Source organism: Coturnix japonica, chromosome 3 (assembly GCF_054131305.1).
Source record: "Coturnix japonica strain WE chromosome 3, WE-NBRP24, whole genome shotgun sequence".
Lineage (NCBI taxonomy): Eukaryota > Metazoa > Chordata > Aves > Galliformes > Phasianidae > Coturnix > Coturnix japonica.
The window spans coordinates 98545278-98565448 of record NC_140665.1 but is presented as its reverse complement, the minus strand read 5'-3'; the positions used below and the strand labels follow the sequence as shown (position 1 = coordinate 98565448).

The 20171-nt window shown below is 43.3% G+C and overlaps 2 protein-coding genes across 14 annotated transcripts in view; both read left to right on the top strand.

Moving 5' to 3' along the window:
- Positions 1 to 74: 74 nt before the first annotated feature.
- Positions 75 to 12200, top strand: GPN1 (GPN-loop GTPase 1). The gene is made up of 14 exons (XM_015859507.3): positions 75 to 165; positions 239 to 332; positions 1994 to 2033; positions 2786 to 2852; positions 3580 to 3617; positions 4154 to 4232; positions 4325 to 4419; positions 6162 to 6207; positions 6829 to 6975; positions 8034 to 8116; positions 9250 to 9289; positions 9793 to 9883; positions 10331 to 10444; positions 10735 to 12200. The coding sequence occupies exons 1-14, from the start codon at positions 82 to 84 to the stop codon at positions 10824 to 10826; spliced, it is 1110 nt and encodes a 369-aa protein (XP_015714993.2). The 5' UTR covers positions 75 to 81; the 3' UTR covers positions 10827 to 12200.
- Positions 12201 to 16397: 4197 nt separating this feature from the next.
- Positions 16398 to 20171, top strand: part of ITSN2 (intersectin 2) — a 59118-nt gene continuing 55344 nt past the window's right edge. For 5 of the 13 annotated variants that reach the window (XM_015859541.3, XM_015859536.3, XM_085543984.1 and 2 more), the window contains exon 1: positions 16398 to 16461. The gene's annotated coding sequence lies outside the window, so the exon portion shown is untranslated. Of the gene's footprint in view, positions 16767 to 19822; positions 19939 to 20171 lie in introns of those variants that run through there. The other 8 variants (XM_085543979.1, XM_015859537.3, XM_085543981.1 and 5 more) reach the window with 5 other exon arrangements.

Below are 20171 nucleotides of genomic sequence, written 5' to 3'. Positions count from 1 at the left end.
GGGCAACTCACCGGACGTTACCGGCCTGTAACGGAAAGCTGCGGATCTCGCCCCGGAAACACAAAGGGGTTGCTGGGAAAGATGGCGGCTGCGGGAGGTTCGGCGGCGCCGGTGTGTGTGTTGGTGCTGGGAATGGCCGGCTCCGGGAAAACCACCTTCGTGCAGGTAATTGTGGTGCCGGGTAATGATGTGTTACCTCCAGCCTTATGGGGCCTGACGCCATCTTGTGTCCCCGCAGTGCCTCGCTGCCCACCTGCACGGCCAGCGCTGCCCCCCGTATGTCATCAACCTGGACCCCGCCGTGCATGAGCTGCCATTCCCGGCCAACATCGGTGAGAAGGAATGGGATGGGGTGGGAGAACGGGGTGGGGTTTGGGTCGCGTTTGTAGGGTCTGCAGGAAGGGAGCGGGTCCCTTGTGCTGTGAACGAGGTAAAGCTGTTCTGATGTGCTGCTTTCCTTGTGCTCTGTGAAGAGAATCGTAGAATTACCCAGGTTGGAAAAGACCTTGAAGATTATCAAGTTCAACCACAGCCAAACCATATACCCTAACTCTAACAACCCTCTGCTAAATCATATCCCTGAGCGCCGCATCCAAACAGCTCTTAAACACATCCAGGGATGGCGATTCAACCACCTCCCTGGGGAGCCTATTCTAGTACCTAACTACCCTTTCTGTAAAGAAGTGCTTCCTAATATCCAACCTAAGTTTCCTTGTACTCTGTGAAGAGGAGGTGGTATTTCAGCACACACTCTGTTAGGCTGTTTGTTCTCTTTAAAAGGTGCCAAGGCCTAAATTGAGGAGGACCGTAAGTTGTTGTGGGTGCTGAATTGTTTTTGGTCTATTTAGAATCATATTTTGAGTTGGAAGGAACCCCTGAGGACCATCAAGTCCAACCACCCAAAATATCAAACCATGTGTTTGAGGGCAGTATCCAAATGCTCCTCGATCTCTGGCAGCTCAGGGCTGCGCTCACTGCCCTGGGGAGCCTGTTCCACGCTCAACCACACGCTGGTACAGAACCTGATATCCAGCCTGACCCTCCCCTGATGAAGCTCTATGCCATTCTATCAGGTTCTTTCACTGTCAGCAGAGAGCAGAGCTCAGTGCTGCTGCTCTGCACCCTGTGAGGACCTGTAGGCCACAGTGAGTCCTCTCAGTCTCCTCTGCTCTGGGCTGAACACACATGAGCAGCACCTCATGTATCTTCCTCTACAGACCCTTCATCATTTCGTAGCCTTCCTTTAGACAATATCTTACTTTTATATCCTTATATTGTGGTACCCAAACCTGTGTACAGTGCTTGAGGTGAGTCCACACCAGGTAGAGCAGAGCAGGACAGTCTCTTCCCTTGCCTGGATGATAGTGCAGGGCTAGATGTGCCCTAGGGTATGGCTGCCTTTTTGGGTTGCCTGAGCACACTGTTGGCTCATGTTTGCTTTGCTATAGACCACATTCCCCAAATCTCTTTCAGCAGGGTTACTCCTCAGCATCTTATCCCCCAGGCTGTATGTTTAGCCAGGGGTGTCCCTTCCTGGTTGCAGAATCTGGCACCTGCTCTTGTTAAATTTCATGCAGCTGGTGATTGCTCAGCTTTCTTAGTTTGCTTAGATCTCTGCAAGGTGTCTCTGCTCTTGACAGAGTCCTCCCAGTTTAGTATCATCAGGAAAGATGCTGAAAGCACCTCCTCGTCCTAAATCCAAGTCATTTAGTAAGATGTTAATAAGAACTGTCCCAGTATTGGAGTTGGAGTGCGATTTAATGCACATGGCTTTTATTTTTTCTTCTCCTTGTCATTGATAGTGAACATTTTAGCAGGTCTGATTAGGTTTCCTATCCTCAGAGCTGTGCAGTGGTTGTATGCTAACAAATAACTTCTTAAGCAGTGTAAAAGACGTGAATTTTGGATATAATACCTTAAAAACAAAGATGCTTTAAAGGCGACTGTTTCAAACTAAGTGTACTGAAACAATTTATGCTTGCTCCCATTCTAGATATCCGGGACACTGTGAAGTACAAAGAAGTCATGAAGCAGTATCCTTTCTTTTGGTCTTACAATGATCTTTGAAATCTCGGGAGCAAGATTTTTGTGCACCTTGGGTCATTTTCTTCTCATGTGCTACAGGTGTTTCTGCCTAGTAGTATGCTTTTACACATAGTATGAGTTATAGAATCATAGAACAGTTTGGGTTGGAAGGGACCTCTAAGCTCATGTAGTTCCAACGCCCTGCTGTAGGCAGGGACACCTCCCTCTAGCCCAGGTTGCTCACAGCCTCATCCAGCCTGGCTTTGCCTTGAGTGCTTCCATGGAGGGGGCATCCACAGCCTCGCTGGGCAACCTGCTCAGTGTCTCATCACCCCCACAAAGCTTAAGTCATAGGTTTTGCAGGTTTATGTTGTGTACAGTGTTTGGATTCGACATAGTAGTGTGACTAATATGACCCTGAGTACTGCGTGTAATGGCAAGTCACTGCTAGTTCTTATGCAGTAAAGAAACTAGATGACGTAATAAAAGAGTATTTGTGTCTGTGAACATAATCAGTAGCCTGATCCATATGCACAGAAAGGAATTTTCAGGTCTTCATCTTCAGGATGCTCACAGTGCCTCTACAGGGTTCATTCCCATTCTTTCTCAGCAGCACTTAGAAGACTTAATTGTGTATGTGGAGCATTGTCTTTTTCTGTAAGGTATGCAGTGTACGTTGCAAAAGGCCAACTATCAGAATGTTAAAAGTAAGCTCTCTGAGGTCTGCGTGATCATCTGCTTTCCTGAATGAAGCATTTAGGTATGGGCTGGGCCCGAACGGTGGAATAGTGACCTCTCTCAATCTTTTTGCTACAAGATTTGATCAGGTATGAGTTTGCTCCTATGTGATACTGTGCTATGAATACTGTGCCTGGAGGCTGTAGGTGCCTTTTTGTTTATCTAGAGAAAGTCCTGTTTAACCTTCTAATATTTATTTAGAGTCAGTGCATTCTCCCTATTCTGCAAAGCAGCCAAACTGCAGTAGCTCTTAATTAAGTGAAATCTATCCTTATTCTTTTCCTATTGTTTTTTGCAATGTGAAATGTAGAGGCCTCATGCACAGAACTTTAAGTCATATAACTTCTGTTTCTGTGTTTGCTGTGAAAACTTGTACGTTATAGCTCTGACTTTGAAGTAGGGAAGTCACTTTTGGAGATTGATCAAGTTTCCCTGATCTTATTTGATAACCTTATCTTCTCTTAAGTGTTAATCAGCACTGGGTTGGTAACCTTATTTGAGATGTTAAAGAAGTGCCAGATCTCTTAGGAAATAGGTGGAGAACAGCTGCATTACATCATTATATCATTTGTTTCACCAGGTACTAGAACACAGCTAACATCAAGGCTGTTTTTGGAAGGTTTCACAGTATCCGAGTATTTGCTATCTGTTTCCATCTTCAGATTTAGAGACATATCAATGTCTAATAGCTCTAATATCAATGTCTAATAGCTCTAGTAGCCGTACAAGCTAAGGTTGAGGCTTCTGTTACAAAATGATTATTGAAGTTCCCTGTTTGGAGCCTAACTACAAGGTGTTCTGCTGCTTTTCAATCAGGTGATGAAGTTTATCGAGAAACGGCAAAACGCATCCAAGTGAGTATCTTCTACCAGGTTTTACTGTTCTGAATCGATGTGGGAAGATATGTGACATCCACAATAAGGATCTCTGTGTGTTTCCTAGTTGTTCTTCTGCCTTGGAGGAAATTTTATCTGGAAAAACGGCATAGAATTAGAACAGATTATTGGTCTTTTTTTTCCAATACATATTACAAAGAAATATCTACTGATTTTAGATCTGCTTTTCTCATCCTGCATCAGACTTTTATTGTTTTTCCTCATGTACTCCTTAAACAGGCAGCAGTTAGTTTCGGTTCTGGAGATAGTATGTGTGAAATTAATGCCTTTGCCTCTAACATAATCTTAAGAGAGCGAGTGCTTCTCAGAAAAGTCACACAGGGATTTTTCAGCTATGCTCATAAATCTCATCACTATTTGGGAACAGCTTTTCTGATTTGTAATACAATAAGAATGTGATTTGCTGTTCCCTGCATGTAGTAATCTGGTCACAGCAGCACCGTGTGCCTGACTAATGTTCCCTGTGTTTTTTGTTGGTGGTGACTTCTCAACAGGTATGTTATCATTGACACACCTGGACAGATCGAGGTGTTCACATGGTCAGCATCAGGGACCATCATAACTGAGGCACTGGTAAGTGTATCCTATGTGACTTGACATTGAGGCTGTGTGAAAAATGGTCCTGCCTTCTTCTAATCAAGATGCCTTTTGCCATCTTTTTCCAGGCTTCCTCTTTTCCTTCAGTCGTTGTTTATGTGATGGACACCTCTCGCAGTACCAACCCTATCACCTTTATGTCCAACATGCTGTATGCCTGCAGGTAAGAAAAGCTGAATATGCAAACCATCTCTTTTCAGTGCTTTGTGTCCTTGATATTATTTGGTGAGGTGAAAGAATGACTATTTGTTTAGACTTCATCCAGAGAGCTTTTCAGTTGAGGAGAATATGTCCAACTCATTTCTTGGGAATTTGGCTGATAGGAAGGACCAGGGCTTACAGTGTAGTTTGAATGTTGTTGTGGCTATATTCAGTCTGTTTGCTGACTTGAATAAGGGATTTCTGTTGCTACAATAAATAATGGAGCTGACAAATTATTAAGTACGTGAATCCCAATCCTTTTAATGCACTTCTTCCAGATGTTGACTGTAGTTCAGTTTTCTTCCTGTCTCTGAGAAATGATGGTTCTAACTTAAATTTCTGGCAGGTCGGGGCTTAGCATTTTGGATTTCTAGATTCACAGAATGGCCTGGGTTGAAAAGGTTGAAAAGGACCACAATGATCATCCAGTTTCAACCCCCTGCTGTTTGCTGGGTCTCTAACTACCAGAAGAGGTTGCCCAGAGCCACATCCAGCCTGGCCTTGAATGCCTGCAGGGATGGGGCATCCACAACTTCCTTGGGCAACCTGTTCCAGTGTGTCACCACCCTCTGGGTGAAAAACTTCCTCCTAATATCTAAGATAAATCTCCTCTGTCTCAGTTTAAGACCATTCCCCCTTGTCCTGTCACTGTCCACCCTCTTCAACAGCCGTTCCCCCTCCTGTTTATACGCTCCCTTCAAGTATTGGAAGGCCACAATGAGGTTTCCCTGGAGCCTTCTCCAAGCTAAACAAGCCCACTTGCCTCAACCATTCTTCATAGTAATCTCTTCATTTACAAAATCTACTGAACTAGAAAGTTTCCAAAGAGATTTAAAGGTGTTGTTATGACAACATATAGGGCTGTGTGCAGCCGTGGAACTTTCTGATGCTTTTCATACTGTGGTTTGTACTTGTTTGAGCACACTACTATAGTGCTGCGGTGTTTTGTTTGCACCTAATGAATATACTAGTGGGGACAAATCCCAGCAGGAGAAATCAGTGTAGAAGTAAGAAAAATGTATCACTTCAAGCTTATGTGATTGTTCATAAGCTCGTTTTGAATTTTCTTTTGTTCCCAAATTGTTACACAAATCAGACAGCACTGTATCATTATAGCATCTCATGCTACTGAATCTAATTGGAGTACTGAGAATTTCATCCAAACATATTCAGCAGTTCTTGGAGTTTATGACTTACTGTAGCTTGTCTAGTAAAATCTACAACATTTCTTTTATCAACAAGATATTATATATTGAAAAAACCCCATTTTTGCTCTAACATCTTACAGTCTGTGGCTTTTACTTGCTCTTTCTGGCAGCGTTACTAGACTCTTCAGGCAAACTGGATGTGAAACCATTCAGTTTTCCTAGTCAGGACTGAATGTGGTTCTTGGTTATAAGCATCCTAGCTGATAAATCTTGGTAGAATTCATACTATATCTTTCTTCAGTATTTTGCAGTGTCTTAAAAGTTACTTTATCGCAACAGCACTAATATCTGCTCTCTTAGTTATTACCTAGTTATTATAGTCTTTCATGTTTCCCTACTGGATGCACAAAATAGTTTAGGTATCAGAAAAGATCTTGTAAAGTCATCTTGGAATGTTTTGCATAAGTCTTGCCTGCTTTGTGCTTAATATTTGTATCTGTTCTAATGAGTATTAACGTATTTTTTAACAGTTCTTTTTTTGTTGTTAAACTTTCAGTATTCTATACAAGACGAAGCTACCTTTTATTGTTGTCATGAACAAGGTAAGTGAAAGCTATGGATTCTAAGTTCCAGTACAGCATTGTTCTCTTCAGCTTGTTTTATTATAGTGTCTTCATCTTTTGCTGGAATCATAGAATCATAGAATGGCCTGGGTTGAAAAAGACCCTAATGATCATCTCGTTTCAACCCCCTGCTAAGTGCAGGGTCACCAACCACCAGACCAGGCTTTTTTTGGAAAAGAAAGGCTGGGAAGGAGCTACGGGCTGAAACCTGAATCTAGAAAAGATCTTTAACAAGTCAAAAGAAGGAGTGAGAAAAAACAGGGACAGGCAGTTAGACCCAAACATTCAAATTAGACATCATGCTTGGAATGTTCATCTCCCCCACTCCACAGCAGGGAGGTTGGGACTACGTGATCTTTAAGGTTCCCTCAAACCCAACTCATTCTGTGACGTAGATTTAAGAAATACTGGATTTGCAGAGGACAAAATATACCAACTTTCAGAGATGGTTCAATTTTACTTACAGAACTCAATCAGAGCATTTCTAAACTGTCAGTGTTTGGATCCTTGATGGATTCAGTTCTGTCACAAGTAGTTTGAATACAAGGACATACTTCCTTTTTCTGTTTTCCTCGTGAAAACTCTGACTTCTCCTTCCAGACAGACATAATTGATCACAGTTTTGCAGTAGAATGGATGCAGGACTTTGAGACTTTTCAGGATGCACTGAATCAAGAGACTTCCTACGTCAGTAACCTGACTCGTTCTATGAGCTTAGTGCTGGATGAGTTTTACAGTTCATTGAAGGTAAGTTTTCTCTCTCTCTTTGTTTTTTAAATTTTATCTTTAATTGTAAATACCTCTCACAAAAGCCTGGAGAAGTAAAAGCTCAAGGAGTCTAGTTGGTGGCTGGTGTATAGTGGAGTCCCCCGTGGGTCCAGTAATATTTAAGTTATCCATCACTGAGTTGTATGAAAGGATAGGGTGCCTCCTCAGCAAGTTTGCTGTTGCTGTCAAACTGTGTGGAGTGCTCTGCTGCCTTTCAGAAGGTTCTCGACAGGCTGGAGCAATTTATTCTCAGGGTCCAGCTGGAGGTCTGCAAGTAGCACCGTTCCCTGATCTTGTTCAACATCTACATCAGTGACCTGGATGCAGGGATAGAGTCCACCCTCAGCAAGTTTGCTGATGATACAGAGCTGGAAGGAGAGGCTGACACACAAGAAGGCCATGCTGCCGTTCAGTGAGATGTGGACAGGTTGAGAGTTTGGCAGAGGAACCTGATGAGGTTCAATGATGGCACGTGTAGAGTCCTACACCTGGGGAGGAATAACCACATGCACCAGAACAGGTTAGGAGTTGAACTGCTGGAGTGGAGTGTCCTGGGGGATAACACGTTGCCTGTGAGCCAGCAGAGTGCCCTTGTGACCAAGAAGACCAGTTTCTCACAGCTGTCATCTGTTAGTAGTTGGTAATAAGTTACATTAATGTCCTCATGCTGAGTCTGTTCTGTCTGCTGCTTTAACCTCCTTGTCATTTTCAGCCTTTGAGCCCTTTTTTATCATTATACTTTTCCTCAGTTCCTTTGAGATGGGAGAGAGAGCGGAGTGATGGAGCTCCATCAGTGTGAAACTATCACAATTGCCCCATCTTGCTCATTTTTATGTGATGTGTTCAATTTTATAGAATGGGAAGGAAAACTCAGTTCCCTGCCTTATTTAAAAGCAGAGAGTGGGGGAGGAAATGGGTATCACCGGATTCCCACAGGTATTTTTTCAAAGACATTGTTTGGCCTTTCCAGCTCTGTCAGTGACCTAAAAACTCACTTCAGTTACCTTTGAGTTCTAATGCATGGTTTTCTTTTACAGGTGGTTGGCGTTTCTGCTGTGTTAGGCACAGGACTGGATGACTTTTTTGTTCAGCTCTCTAAAGCTGTAGAAGAATATGAGAGGTAAGTTGATAACATTTGATTCCTGACCCTCCAAATACTTGCTGAAATAACTGATTCGCTAAACTACTCCTTTGATTTGAAGAAGTGTTCACTTTTCAAGCCAAGGTAATAAGCTTTCTAATAAACCGAAATGTAAGAGAGTGGTGAACTTTTTTGTGCTATTCAATGGGAAAAAAAAGTAAAAGCCAACTGTGCTTGCAAATTCTGAAGTCAGTTTTTTGGCCTGGTTCTGTACAATGATCAAGCTTTGAATTGTCCTCATAAAGAGGTAGGCAGAGCAGGTGAGTGAGCTGAAATTCAAGAATTCTTTGAGAACTTGATGGATTTACTGGATTCTTCCTCATGAAATTTTGCTAAATTGCTCTGTGACATTAGAAAGAAAATCTAGGAGTTTAGATTACGTGGAGATAGCTGAGACAGACTGTATATTATTTTTAGAGGAGAATACATCATGCTGGATCAGGCAGTCTGAGAAAGGCTGCTGTAACTTTATGCTCCCCAAATCAAACTAATAGGGAGAATGGATGTTATGTATGTATAGAGCCAGCCACACAGATTAGATGGATTCACAGAGAGCTTATTGTGAACTTCACAGAATAGTAGAATGGCTTAGGGATCTTAAAGATCATCCAGTTTCAACCCCATTGCCTTGAATAGGGTTGTCATGCACTAGATCAAGTTGCCACCTGGTAGATCAGGCTGCCCAGGGCCCCATCCAGTCTGGTCTTGAATGCCTCCAAGGATGGGGCATGTACAGCTTCTTTGAGCAACCTATGCCAGAGTCTCACCACTTTCTGAGAAAATAATTACTTTCTAACATCTAATTTTCCCCTCTTTTAGTTTAGTCAGAGTGAGTGATCTGCTGGTTATGGCAGTGTAATGACTCCTTCTATAGAGCTAGGTTGTTGGGGTTTTTTTTCCAATGTTTATTTTTTAATCTAACCAGACTGCATGAGAAAGGTTTGGCACTTTAATGGTATATATTCACTTATTTTGCATCCTTTAGTTTCAGAAGACATTTGGTAAGAAATACCCTTAGTTTGGGATAGAAACAAGCCTCCAAAGTGATCCCTTCTTAATATAATCAAACTATTAGCTGAGAGTGAATGCACTGTGTACATTTATCTTCGCAGGGAATATCGTCCAGAATATGAGCGCCTGAGGAAAACATTGGTACGTACTTTTAACTGCTGTAGCCTGGAGCGGTGTATATTAGAGTCACTTTTATGTGCCGAATTGACTCTACATTGTGAGGCTGTAACGTTACATTTAATATTAAGTGTGGAAAAAGTCTTGCCCCGAAGCTCCCAATCTGACCTTTTCCCCTAGATTTGGTGGAGCACATCTTCACAAAAACAGGGATGTTTTGTAGAAGAGATGTTGCTCTCTGTTCTAGTGCTAAATAATTCAAGCATACTGGGGCGTATTTCTGCACTAGTCGAATGCACAGTTTTGACTTTGATAATTCATAATGAAGACTGAATTGGAATGCCAGAATGAGTAACTCTGCTCACGTGGAGTTCTGGCTCTTTCATGTAACTTCAGCTGCAATGTAAGACCTGCTTGTTGACTCGTGTTTTCTGGGTTGTTGTTCTTTTTTTTTTGCCCCTGGGACAGAGTATTGTGGGAGATATATTTTAAATGTTTTCAGAAGCCACTTGTAACTCTACCCACAGGAGAAGGCTGAAAATAAACACAAGAGAGATCAGCTGGAGCGCCTTCGGAAGGACATGGGCCCTGTGTGTATGCAGGGCAACACACTTGCAGGTATTCTCTCAGGATTGAAAATGAAGTTCTCTGAAGAGCCTGCCTTGACAAATCGCATAGAGCTTTCCTCTGCAAAAACATGCAAGTGTGTTCATCTTTGTGGTATGGGACTTCAGTCCCTGCGAGATGGATCAGACTTAGCTCTACTATATGTCAGTCACAGACATGCAAAGAAGAAAGCCTGGTGTGTAGATAAAGCAGTGCATGTACTCAGAGTAATGAAATATTTGAGAAAAGATGAAACAGTAAGATTAGAATATGAGAAAACTGTTGATTGAGCTGTTGCCTTATGTGAAGTTCAGTTTAGTGCTGATGTAGTCTGTCCTGAATCTTACAGATTTCCTTTAGAGTAGGCATTTATAGTATGCACATAGCTCATGCCCTGACCATTTCTAACTTATTTGTTAGTGTGATGTTTTGTCTATAACCATTTCTGTTCCTTTTAAGGGTCTGATGATGCTTCTGCAATGGGTCCCTCTGAGCTGATCCTAACACGAGGAAATCTTGATGAGGATGAAGAAGAGAGAGAAGAGAGTGATACTGACGATATTGACCATGAAGGTAAGGGAATGAGAGATGTTATGTGATCTAAAAGCTGCTCATCTAGGCATGACATGTCCTTTGTATTAACTGTATTGACTGTAATGAGAGCCTAAGAGAAAAGCAAACATTCAGTCACCTAAATAAAGGTGTCTGAATCTGTAGCAGAAGCCCAGCTGCAGTGCTCAGAAGTTGAAGACAAAAGGGACTGTGGTGTTGCTCAGACTAGCATCTTTCTAGCTTTCCTCAGGAACACAAACAGAACAAATGCTGAAATGGTGTTGAATTGTGGATATTTTTTTTCCTCCCAGTTACTGAGGAGAGTCATGAAGAACCGGCCTTCAAAAACTTTATGCAGGAAACACGGATGAGATACCAGAGAAAAAGCAATGAGAATGAATGAGACACCCAGAAATAAATGGCTTGAAATTCCTTGGAATGGAATTAACAGTAAAGGAACATCATAAAGAAAGCTGCATGGAAACATGCTTGAAGTGTGAAGTCTCTGAACAGCTTCCTCTGATATATTGTACCTTCCTGCAGTATATGTTGGTCGTATGAGTGGAGGGTTTTCTACCCAACTGACTGCACATTTGGCTGTCTGCTACAAAATCACGGAACACTGGGAGTTGGAAGGGACCCCTGGAGATCCCCCAGTCCAAGCCCTGCTGAAGCAAGTTCCCTAGAGCAGGTCGCACAGGAAAGCATCCAGGTGGGTCTGGTTATCTCAAGGAGACTCCACCACCTCTCTGGGCAGCCTGTTCAGAGCTCTGCCAACCTCACAGTAAAGAAGTTTCTGATGTTTGTATGGAACTTCTGTTTTCTCTCGTGCTCGTTGCCCCTTGTCCTGTTGCTGGGCAGCTCTGAACAGAGCCCCATCCATTGACCCCCACTCTTCAGATACCAATGAGCACTGATCAGATCCAGCAATGGATTTGAATGTAACTGCTCTGCTCCGCTGGTCCTCCAGGACTTGATGTCATCGGCCCTTCAGTCCTTAACATGCATCTTGCTGAAGCCACTCTGAACCACCAGGTCCGCTAATGAAGTCATCTTTCATGAGCAACACGCATGCGTGTTGGAATACGGAAGTGGCTTAAACTGCTGCAGCCACTTTATGCCACCAGTCTCAATGATGAAAGGTCCTCCAGGCACTATTAGGCATGTACATGGAAACGGCATCTTTGCAAAGGGCGGGTTCACTTCTGGTTCTCCACTTGTAGGTAAAAACAGTTATACTTAAATGAGGATAAAGAATTATTTTGTGGTCTATACTGAGATCTCCTTTCCTCCTTAATCCTCTAGAAATTTAAAACAATTACACCAAAATTATTCCAGCTAAAACAGTTGCATATTTTTTAATTATATACGTATACATATTTAAGCTTAAAATGTCTGAGTACTTTGTTCTTTCTATTTCAATCCTTCTTGACCTATGTATGGTCTGCCTGAGCCAAGCTACTACAAGAGATGGCAGTGGGGGATGTGCAGGTGCGCTGATTGTATCCCCTGCACTTGAATACAATGCAGTCTGCTGACACTGAGCAACCTGGAATGATGCTGATGAAGTTTCTTACTTCTTATGTGCCGTTCCAGCACTGATGTTTCGTGATGCTGAACAGATATTTAGTTTTCCTAGGAGCCTGTTTTTCCTCTGACATTGTTTTAATAGCACCTTTCCTTTTCAGGGGTCCTATAGGAAGCCCGGAATGTTTCTCCTCTCTCATCTGATTTTAATTTCTTTAATAAAGGTGATCCAAAGAGTGCTTTTCAGGCAGAGCTGAGCTGGTTGCTTGTAAGATCCAGGACTTCAGTGTGGCAGAAACATGGAGCAGAGCTACGGTACACTTGGTATTTCTAGCAGGGAGAAACTGCAGTTTGCAGCTGTCACTGCACTTAATACACTCACCCGGTGCTATGATATTAGTCAAAGTAGTTGTATTTAATCAAGATGATCCTGGTGCAAAAGAGAAAAGGCAAATTCAGGTGCAGCAAAGCAGAATCATATTGTTCTGGAAGGACTCCAGCACAAGTGCCAATAGATTGATTTTATTAGGCACCAAAAGCTCGTTTCCTGACACTGCTGACACAGAACAGAAAGGATTTTGCCTTAAATAATTTAGAACTGGAGATTAAAGTAATGGATAGGTGAGAATTATTGGACAGAAATATTAGAATCACGGGTTATTCAACAACAATCACTGTTTTAGTAACTCTGGAGTCTCACCATTACCCCTTTATTGAGGAAAATGAATTTTGAGAAGGCCTCTATGGAAATCAATGAAGCAGAGCAGCAACTTGCTGTAGGCTTCCCTTATCAAAGCAAGAAGCAGCTTAAAAGCAAAACAAATCTTGCACAGAAATTGAAGTGAAGCAGCAGTGAGTGATAATATGGTCTCTTCTTGTGCTCCCTGAACTTCAGCTCTGACCTGAACTCTGTTAAACTTTCGTGTCCATCTAAGTTACGAAGTGACTTGCTTGGACTTCACTCTTCAAAAACAAGTTTCAAGTGCAGACAAACCCAGAAGCTAAAAGCCAACTCCATTCTGGCTGAAGATTGGAAAACAGATCCAACCCTCTGAATGCAACAACTTCTTGACCTCCAGCATCTGGATTTCAAGACACAGTTATTATTTGGAGCACCTGAGAGACCAATTCCTGCTTGCTTCTGTTGTCTGTGTAGGGAAAATACTGCAGAATGTGAGGCAAACAGAGGGTGGCAGCAGCACCTCAAACTCTCAGCATTGTATCTAAAACCCAGAGCCATGAGCACTGGCAATAGGGCAGTGTAGATTATATCAATAGGTTTAAAACCAGAGTGATTTGTTTGGCTTGTGGATTAATGCCCGATTGTATTAATTATGTTACTAATCATGCATTGAATTCACTCTCGCAATGTTTTGCCTTTCTTTGCAGCTGTCTTTAGTTTACTCTTAGTGTGCCTGCATCTTTACAGATCTCTCTGAATCTGGAAAACATTCCTTTTCACAGCAACTCGAAAAACACTGTAAAAAATCAGAGAGGAATTACTTCAAAAGTCGGTTCTTAAATCATTCATCCTTGAAAAACACCTTAGAATTCTACAGGGTGTCACAAAATTCTGCTAAGAGGCACTTTGGGACTTCTTAAAAGTAATCTGCTCCCTGGATTCTAGTCTCACTCATTGCTGTACCCAAACATTGGAGCCCATGAAACCACTGTCCCCTTGCAGCTATTGGTATAGACCAGTGATCACCAACTATAATTCAGGTTATCCATTGCCTTCTTGCTTCCAGAGATGGACCTTGGATGGGCTGCATCTCCTGTGAGGGGCCTGGGAGCAGTGGGATGATGCACTAATTGGACATCCACTGTGCCCTCACACCATTGGCTCTTTTACAATACAAACCTAATAGTATCTGTCTAGCAGCTAAAATTGAAGGTGCTGGGCAAAAAGAGAATCAATTGATGTCAAACATAACTTAAGGATGGCAACCTGTTGGGATTGAACTGGCTTCTTGGCCATAATACACGAGAGCAGAGAAACAAAGGCGCTTGAAAAGAACTTGCAACTCTGGCTTCCAAAGTATTATTTACTAATTAGAGATTAAGGATTACAAATAGCAAGGAATAACCTTGCTTAATGCTATTAATTAGTTATTGCCAGTACATAAAAGCTGAAATTTGTATGGACTAGATGGCCTTTGAAGGCCCCTTCCAACTCAGATTATTCTGTTATTCTATATTCCCACATCACACTAAAGACAGCAAAGTATTCCTTGTTACTTTACCTGCCTTCATAAGATCTTGGTAGCTTTTGCTTCTGTAAGTTGTTTTTGGCTCAGATATGACAAGGGCTTGCAGGATAATAAATGCTAGCAGTAACATTACTGCTGCTTACAGGATATCCTGCTTCTTTTCTATTTCTCCCACACGTTTCATCTTAATTGGTCTCTTTTGGGTAGATAATATGCTGAAACTCTGCCCCAGTGTCTGCACAGGTTTATACAATCATACAATTAATTTCTCCTTTCAGCTGACATTCCTTACTCATCAGTAATTTTCTTCACCTTAATGGTCCTCTAGGACCAACAAACTTATTCCTGCAGCTTTAAGCTGTTTTTTCACTGCCTACTCCTTGCCCAGAGGGTACCAACTACTGCAAGAAAAATCTTTTATCTCACCCAATACTTGATATTTCTTCCCAAAACCACATTGAAGCTTGCAAAAGGTGCACTGATTCTGAGATGCCTCTGCAAGAACCTTCTCAAGCTTGGTAAGAGTTCATTTCAAGGATGCAGTTTTTCTAGTTCACGCTAAACTTTGCTCTAATTACAAGGAAAAATGATTGGAGGGTTGCTGTGTATTCACAGCAGCCTGTGAGTTCTGCTCCTCTTCCTGCTGGCTAATTAATCTTACAGATATGTATTGTTCTAGTAGCTCTGATTATCTGGTGATAATGAAGATGAAACAGCATTCAACTTGTCTACAATAACACATAAAGCTTTGATATGCTAATTCCACGCCCAAGGTTTTCTTTTCGAGGGAGTCAGTTGGATTTTGATTTCTCTCTGGTTCCATCCCAAGCAACAAAGCTCATATTATTGCAGTTTGCTTCCTGCTTAAATTCTGTATCATAGCTTGTGATTAGTCGTTACCTTGCTGCATTACACTGCTGCTTTCTCTTGCTGTTATTTTTAACTTCTCTACAAGAGAGAATCTGAATGCTGTTCTATCCGGTATAAGCATTTATCTTAAATGCAATGAAGACTGCGGGTATCGCCTATGCAGCAAAGTCACATTGAGAACCAGGCAATATCACTGTAATATCCTAGAGGGATTAAAGGCTGCTTTATAAGAGATATTAGAAATTAATTTAAATGAGAAATTACCATCAGGGAGGCTCCAGAGGAATCTGTGCCTGACCCAGTGCTGTTCCCTTACCTCAGCCCATCCTTTGGAGTGAAATGAAGCTCAGCTCGCACAAATTACACAGCTGAAGATGTAGATAACGGCACAGCCACAGCAATTTAAGTCACCAAGTGAGCAAGTGCTGCTTGAACACGTGTTTTCATCCACCTCCACAACAAATATCTACGCATCCAAGTCACATTGTGTACTTTGGGGCTGCCAGTAAGGAAGGGAAACGCTGTCTCTTTGAGAGCATTATATTAGAATAAGGCTGAGGAGATTGGGAGGGTAAATGTATTAAGCTGGCAATGCCACGTGGCAGCTGGAGCAGCAATCAAACATGTAAGGTAAAACACTGAAGAAATACAGCATAGAGAGGGTGTTCTCCAGGACTAGGGGAAATGGTTTTAAGTTAAAAGAGGGAAGATTTAGGTTGGATGTTAGGGGGAAGTTCTTCACTAGGAGAGTGGTTAGGCCCTGGAACAGGCTGCCCAGGGAGGTTGTGGATGCCCCGACCTTGGAGGTGTTCAAGGCCAGGTTGGACGGGGCCCTGGGCAACCTGATCTAGTAAAGGTGTATGTTTGGTGGCCCTGCCAGGCAGGGGGGTTGGAACTACATGATCCTTGAGGTCCCTTCCAACCCGGGTCATTGATTCTGTGATTCTGTCCTGCTTTGTAACCAAACATGGTGCAATAACATGACTGAGCGGGATGGGGATGAATTGCACAAGGTGCCACAAAGTGGAGAACCTGAACGAATGAGTCACCTGAAAAATCAGTTCTCGGCTATGGTATGTAATTATCCACAAAGCAAAAAAGCAGCAGGAAGACGCTCATCTTTGGTACGTAGCAAGTTACACATGATAGGGAAGCCGTAGAATGAAGCCTACCACTGCACACAGCTCCTAAAGACCGGCAGGAGGTTGGGATTAGGGGGTTATATTATACATTAGGGAGTCTCAGAGCTCTGCCGTCCCTCGGTCAGCAGCACAAGGCACCCACAGCTCCCTGTGGGGAACTACTCCAAGCCGAGCGCCCGGCGGCGCCCTCAACCCACAGCGGGCGGCCCCCGCCCCCGCCGCCATGTTGTGGGGCGGCCAAGGAGGAGGCGGCGCGGTGCGGAGCGGGCGCTCCCGGGAGGAGCAACAGGTACCGGCGGCTGATCCTGTGTGGACCGGGGGGACCGAGGGGGGTGAGCGGCGGGGATGTCAGCACGGAGGGGCCGGGAGCCGATCTGAGGTAGCGTGGGGTGGGAGGTGAGTTGGACGGGGCGCTGTGTTGTGTCGCTGCTGTGAGAAGCTGCAGCTCGGGGGGACTGAAGTTGGTGGCAGTTCGTCGTGTGGGCGGAAGAAAAAGCGACGTAGTTTGCTTGGAAATTCATAAGGCTTCACCCGTGATAAACACCTGAATCCGTCAGTGATGGTTAGAAGTAATGAGCCGTAGCAGCTAATTGGGTAAATTGGGTGCTGGCTGGGCTTCATTCTTGTGCTAAGCTTCATTTTTGTGCTCTTGCTTTACTTCCCTTTGGGTTTCGGTTGTTTGGTGGTTGTTTTTTATTCCTCCCCCGACTAAATTATGGTGTTTCACACCACTCCGGGTCCTTGGTTGGATCTCAGGCCCTATGTGACGTTCAGGGTATGAAGAGCATCCCCACAGGTATAAGGTTCGTGCTGCTCTTTGCTATGGAGAGACTTTTGGCCCATCTCCTCAATTAGGTGCCAGAATTAGATCAAGTGAGTACGATTTTCCTTTTAATTACTACCCTGAGGGAACTGAATGTATTTTTTGTCTTCCTTCTCCTGTCTGTACAGGATCAAGGATATGAGATATATCAGAGTAGCAGCTCAGTGTGGGACGTAATGTTCCCATAGCGTTATTGTTTGTGGGGTTGTCCATTGCAGGTATTTCACACTGTCTGTGCCTTATGGGCTTTCTTACCACTCTGATTGTGAGCAGAGTGTGATTAAGTTCAAGGCAGAACTGAGTTCTTAATGACTTTGAACTGTGTTGCTGAGGAAAAGCTTTATTCACTTCCAGGTATTACAGCAAAGGGGACCATAGCGAGTCTCACAGGTTTATTTACAGATAATTCTCTTTGTGGTCTTTTAATAGCAAAAAGCAAATTGATTGTGTTCTGGACCAAAGTAGCAGCCATCAAAAATGAAGTTAAACCGTACATCCTCATTTTTTAATGCTTGTTTCTGGCCTGTTTTCACTTGGAAGGAAATACCTCAGATATCTTTTGATTTAAATACCTTTAAACTGCTTCCATTTGCTTCTGTTTCCCTCAAATGTCATCGCAGAAGAATTTAGTTTGGAACTGACTTCTGGAGGTGGAGGTGGTGCTGTCCAACGCCAGCTAGAAGCAGGGCCAGCTCAGCTCAGCATCCAGCCATGTCGGAAATGCCTCTGGGGTGGAGATCCTCAACCTCATAAAAGCTGTTGGAGAGTCAAAATGAGCAGCACTTGCTGCTCTCTCATCCACAGAGCACTCAGATCAGAACAGAAGGCAGTCAGGTGGACCAGGAGTAGCTGTTTGCGGTCACCTTTTTGGTCAAGCATCTATACATGGCTACAATAGGATATCCTCCTTAATCTTTCAAAGGACTGAAGTCAGAATTGCAGCCTTTTACATGGCTGCATTGTACCTCTTGCCCATGTGGAAGGTGGGTGTGATACTTGTCTTTTTCCAGGCACCAGAACCTTTCCAAAGCCACAAAGTCTTGCTGTGACCTCAGCTCATGTTATTGGCAGCACTGGGCCCAGCTCTGTTCCATGCATAGCATCTTCTGTATTACCTTTTCTATGACTTATTTCGCTGGCACGTTGTGCTTTTGGTCACTGACGAACCCATCTATCAGGGTTTTAATTTATTCTCAACCTTTCTCTAGAAACTAAGGGAGCTGATTTTATTTCATAAGGCATTTTTGATTCCTTACACAGTCCCACATTGCTGCATTGCATATTGCAGCATGATGCTGCAATGACTCGCTTTCCTGGTGCCTTTAGCACCAAATATTGATAAGACACATAAGATAGAAATCAGGAAAGAAACGTGAAGCTGATGCAGCTTCATTTCTGCTGAACTTCAGTATGTTTGATGCTTTGTTTTGGTCAGCTCAGTCTGGCAGGGCTGGCTGCTATTGGGATGGGTTGAGCTGGTTGTGTGCAGTGAGCGCTGCCTTGTGTAATTCTTGCACTCCAAAATACCACGTGAAATTCAGATGACGTAACGTGATGATGGAGTAATTCACTGGAATTGCTTAATAGGGAACAATTATCTGTGAATCACAGATTGACCCGGGTTGGAAGAGACCTCAAGGATGATGTAGTTCCAACCCCCCTGCCTAGCAGGGCCACCAAACATACACATTTACTAGATCAGGTTGCCCAGGAGACCCCATAGATCCCCATAGAGACCCCATAGATCCCCATAGAGACCCCATAGATCAGGTTGCTCATGGCCCCGTCCAACCTGGCCTTGAACACCTTCAAGGACGGGGCATCCACAACCTCCCTGGGCAGCCTGTTCCAGGGCCTAACCACTCTCCTAGTGAAGAACTTCCCCCTAACATCCAACCTAAATCTTCCCTCTTTTAACTTAAAACCATTTCCCCGTGTCCTGCTATATGAGAGCTATATTAAATTTTGCTTTGCAGTTACAAGGTGTAGAAAAAGCATTGTTGGGCCAGCGCTGCTTTGGGATTGAAGTACCAAGGGAAGCAAATGGGATGGGAAGAATGTTGGTGTTGTCAGGGGTTGTTCCTTCAGCTCAGAGTTTACTCCTCTAGTAATAAGTTTTGGTGCTGATGCAAGTAGAGCTTCTGAAACACTGTGGCCTCAGTCCTGAGTGCTTGTGATTCAACAGTATGTGAAGCAACGCTTGGGAAGAACAGGAAATGGGAGTTACTCCTCTTTGTTTCTATAAATACGCCAATTGCAGTGTAAAAGAATGACCTATTATGGCTATACTAAAAATTGGAGCTGATTTCCAATGATGCGACTCTACCTTAGTTCTCAGAGGTCGAGAATTTTAACATTAAATATTTAAGTCTTTTTTCTTTCCATCTACACTGTTAATGCATTCATGTTAATAAGAATTTAGTAAGATCAAACTGTCTTTCTAACTACGTATGGTTTAGTTCATTGGGTCTTCACCCAACGTTGAGATGAATCATAGAATGGCCTGGGTTGAAAAGACCCACAATGATCATCCAGTTTCAACCTCTCTGCCATGTACAGGGTCACCAACCAGCAGACCAAGATGCCCTGAGCCACATCCAGCCTGGCCTTGAATGCCTGCAGGGATGGGGCATCCACAGCCTCCTTGGGCAACCTGTTCCACTGTGTGCTGGTAGGGAATTAAAGCTGAAAACAGCATCTCAAAATGGGATCTGCAAGAGGCAGCGTACTGAGTGCAGTCATGCAAATGAGGAAGTAGGAAGCGAGAAAGAGGAGTGTATTTTAAGTTACCACCCATTCAGGAGCAAATGTATCACTTTCAGTTCTCTGCGATGGCTTCAACCGACAGCCTGGATTTCCTTCAAAGCATCTTTGCAAAGAAGAATCAAAGCTGAGACAGCATGAGGAGACGGAGAGCTGTGTCTTCTTAGCTTAGTGACACAGGTATTCACATAGCAAGGTGAAGTCCTGAGCTTACGTTGCTCCTCTGAACTCTGTGCACGGGCTTCCTTAAATGCCAGTGCAATAAAATGTGGGAGTGTCTGAGAGTGGCTTTATGTCTCTCCAGACAGAGCTGAGCTGAGTCTTGTTATTTTGAATGGCTTCTGAAAACCTATGGGTAAAAATACCTATTAATAATGGTAAAGAAAATAGCAAACCCATTGCAGTTATGTTTC

Coding starts and splice junctions, on each gene's coding strand:
- GPN1 (XM_015859507.3), top strand. CDS start 82: ATGGCGGCTGCGGGAGGTTCGGCGGCGCCGGTGTGTGTGTTGGTGCTG. Junction 166..238: donor GGAAAACCACCTTCGTGCAG/GTAATTGTGGTG, acceptor GTGTCCCCGCAG/TGCCTCGCTGCCCACCTGCA. Junction 4,420..6,161: donor AACATGCTGTATGCCTGCAG/GTAAGAAAAGCT, acceptor TTAAACTTTCAG/TATTCTATACAAGACGAAGC.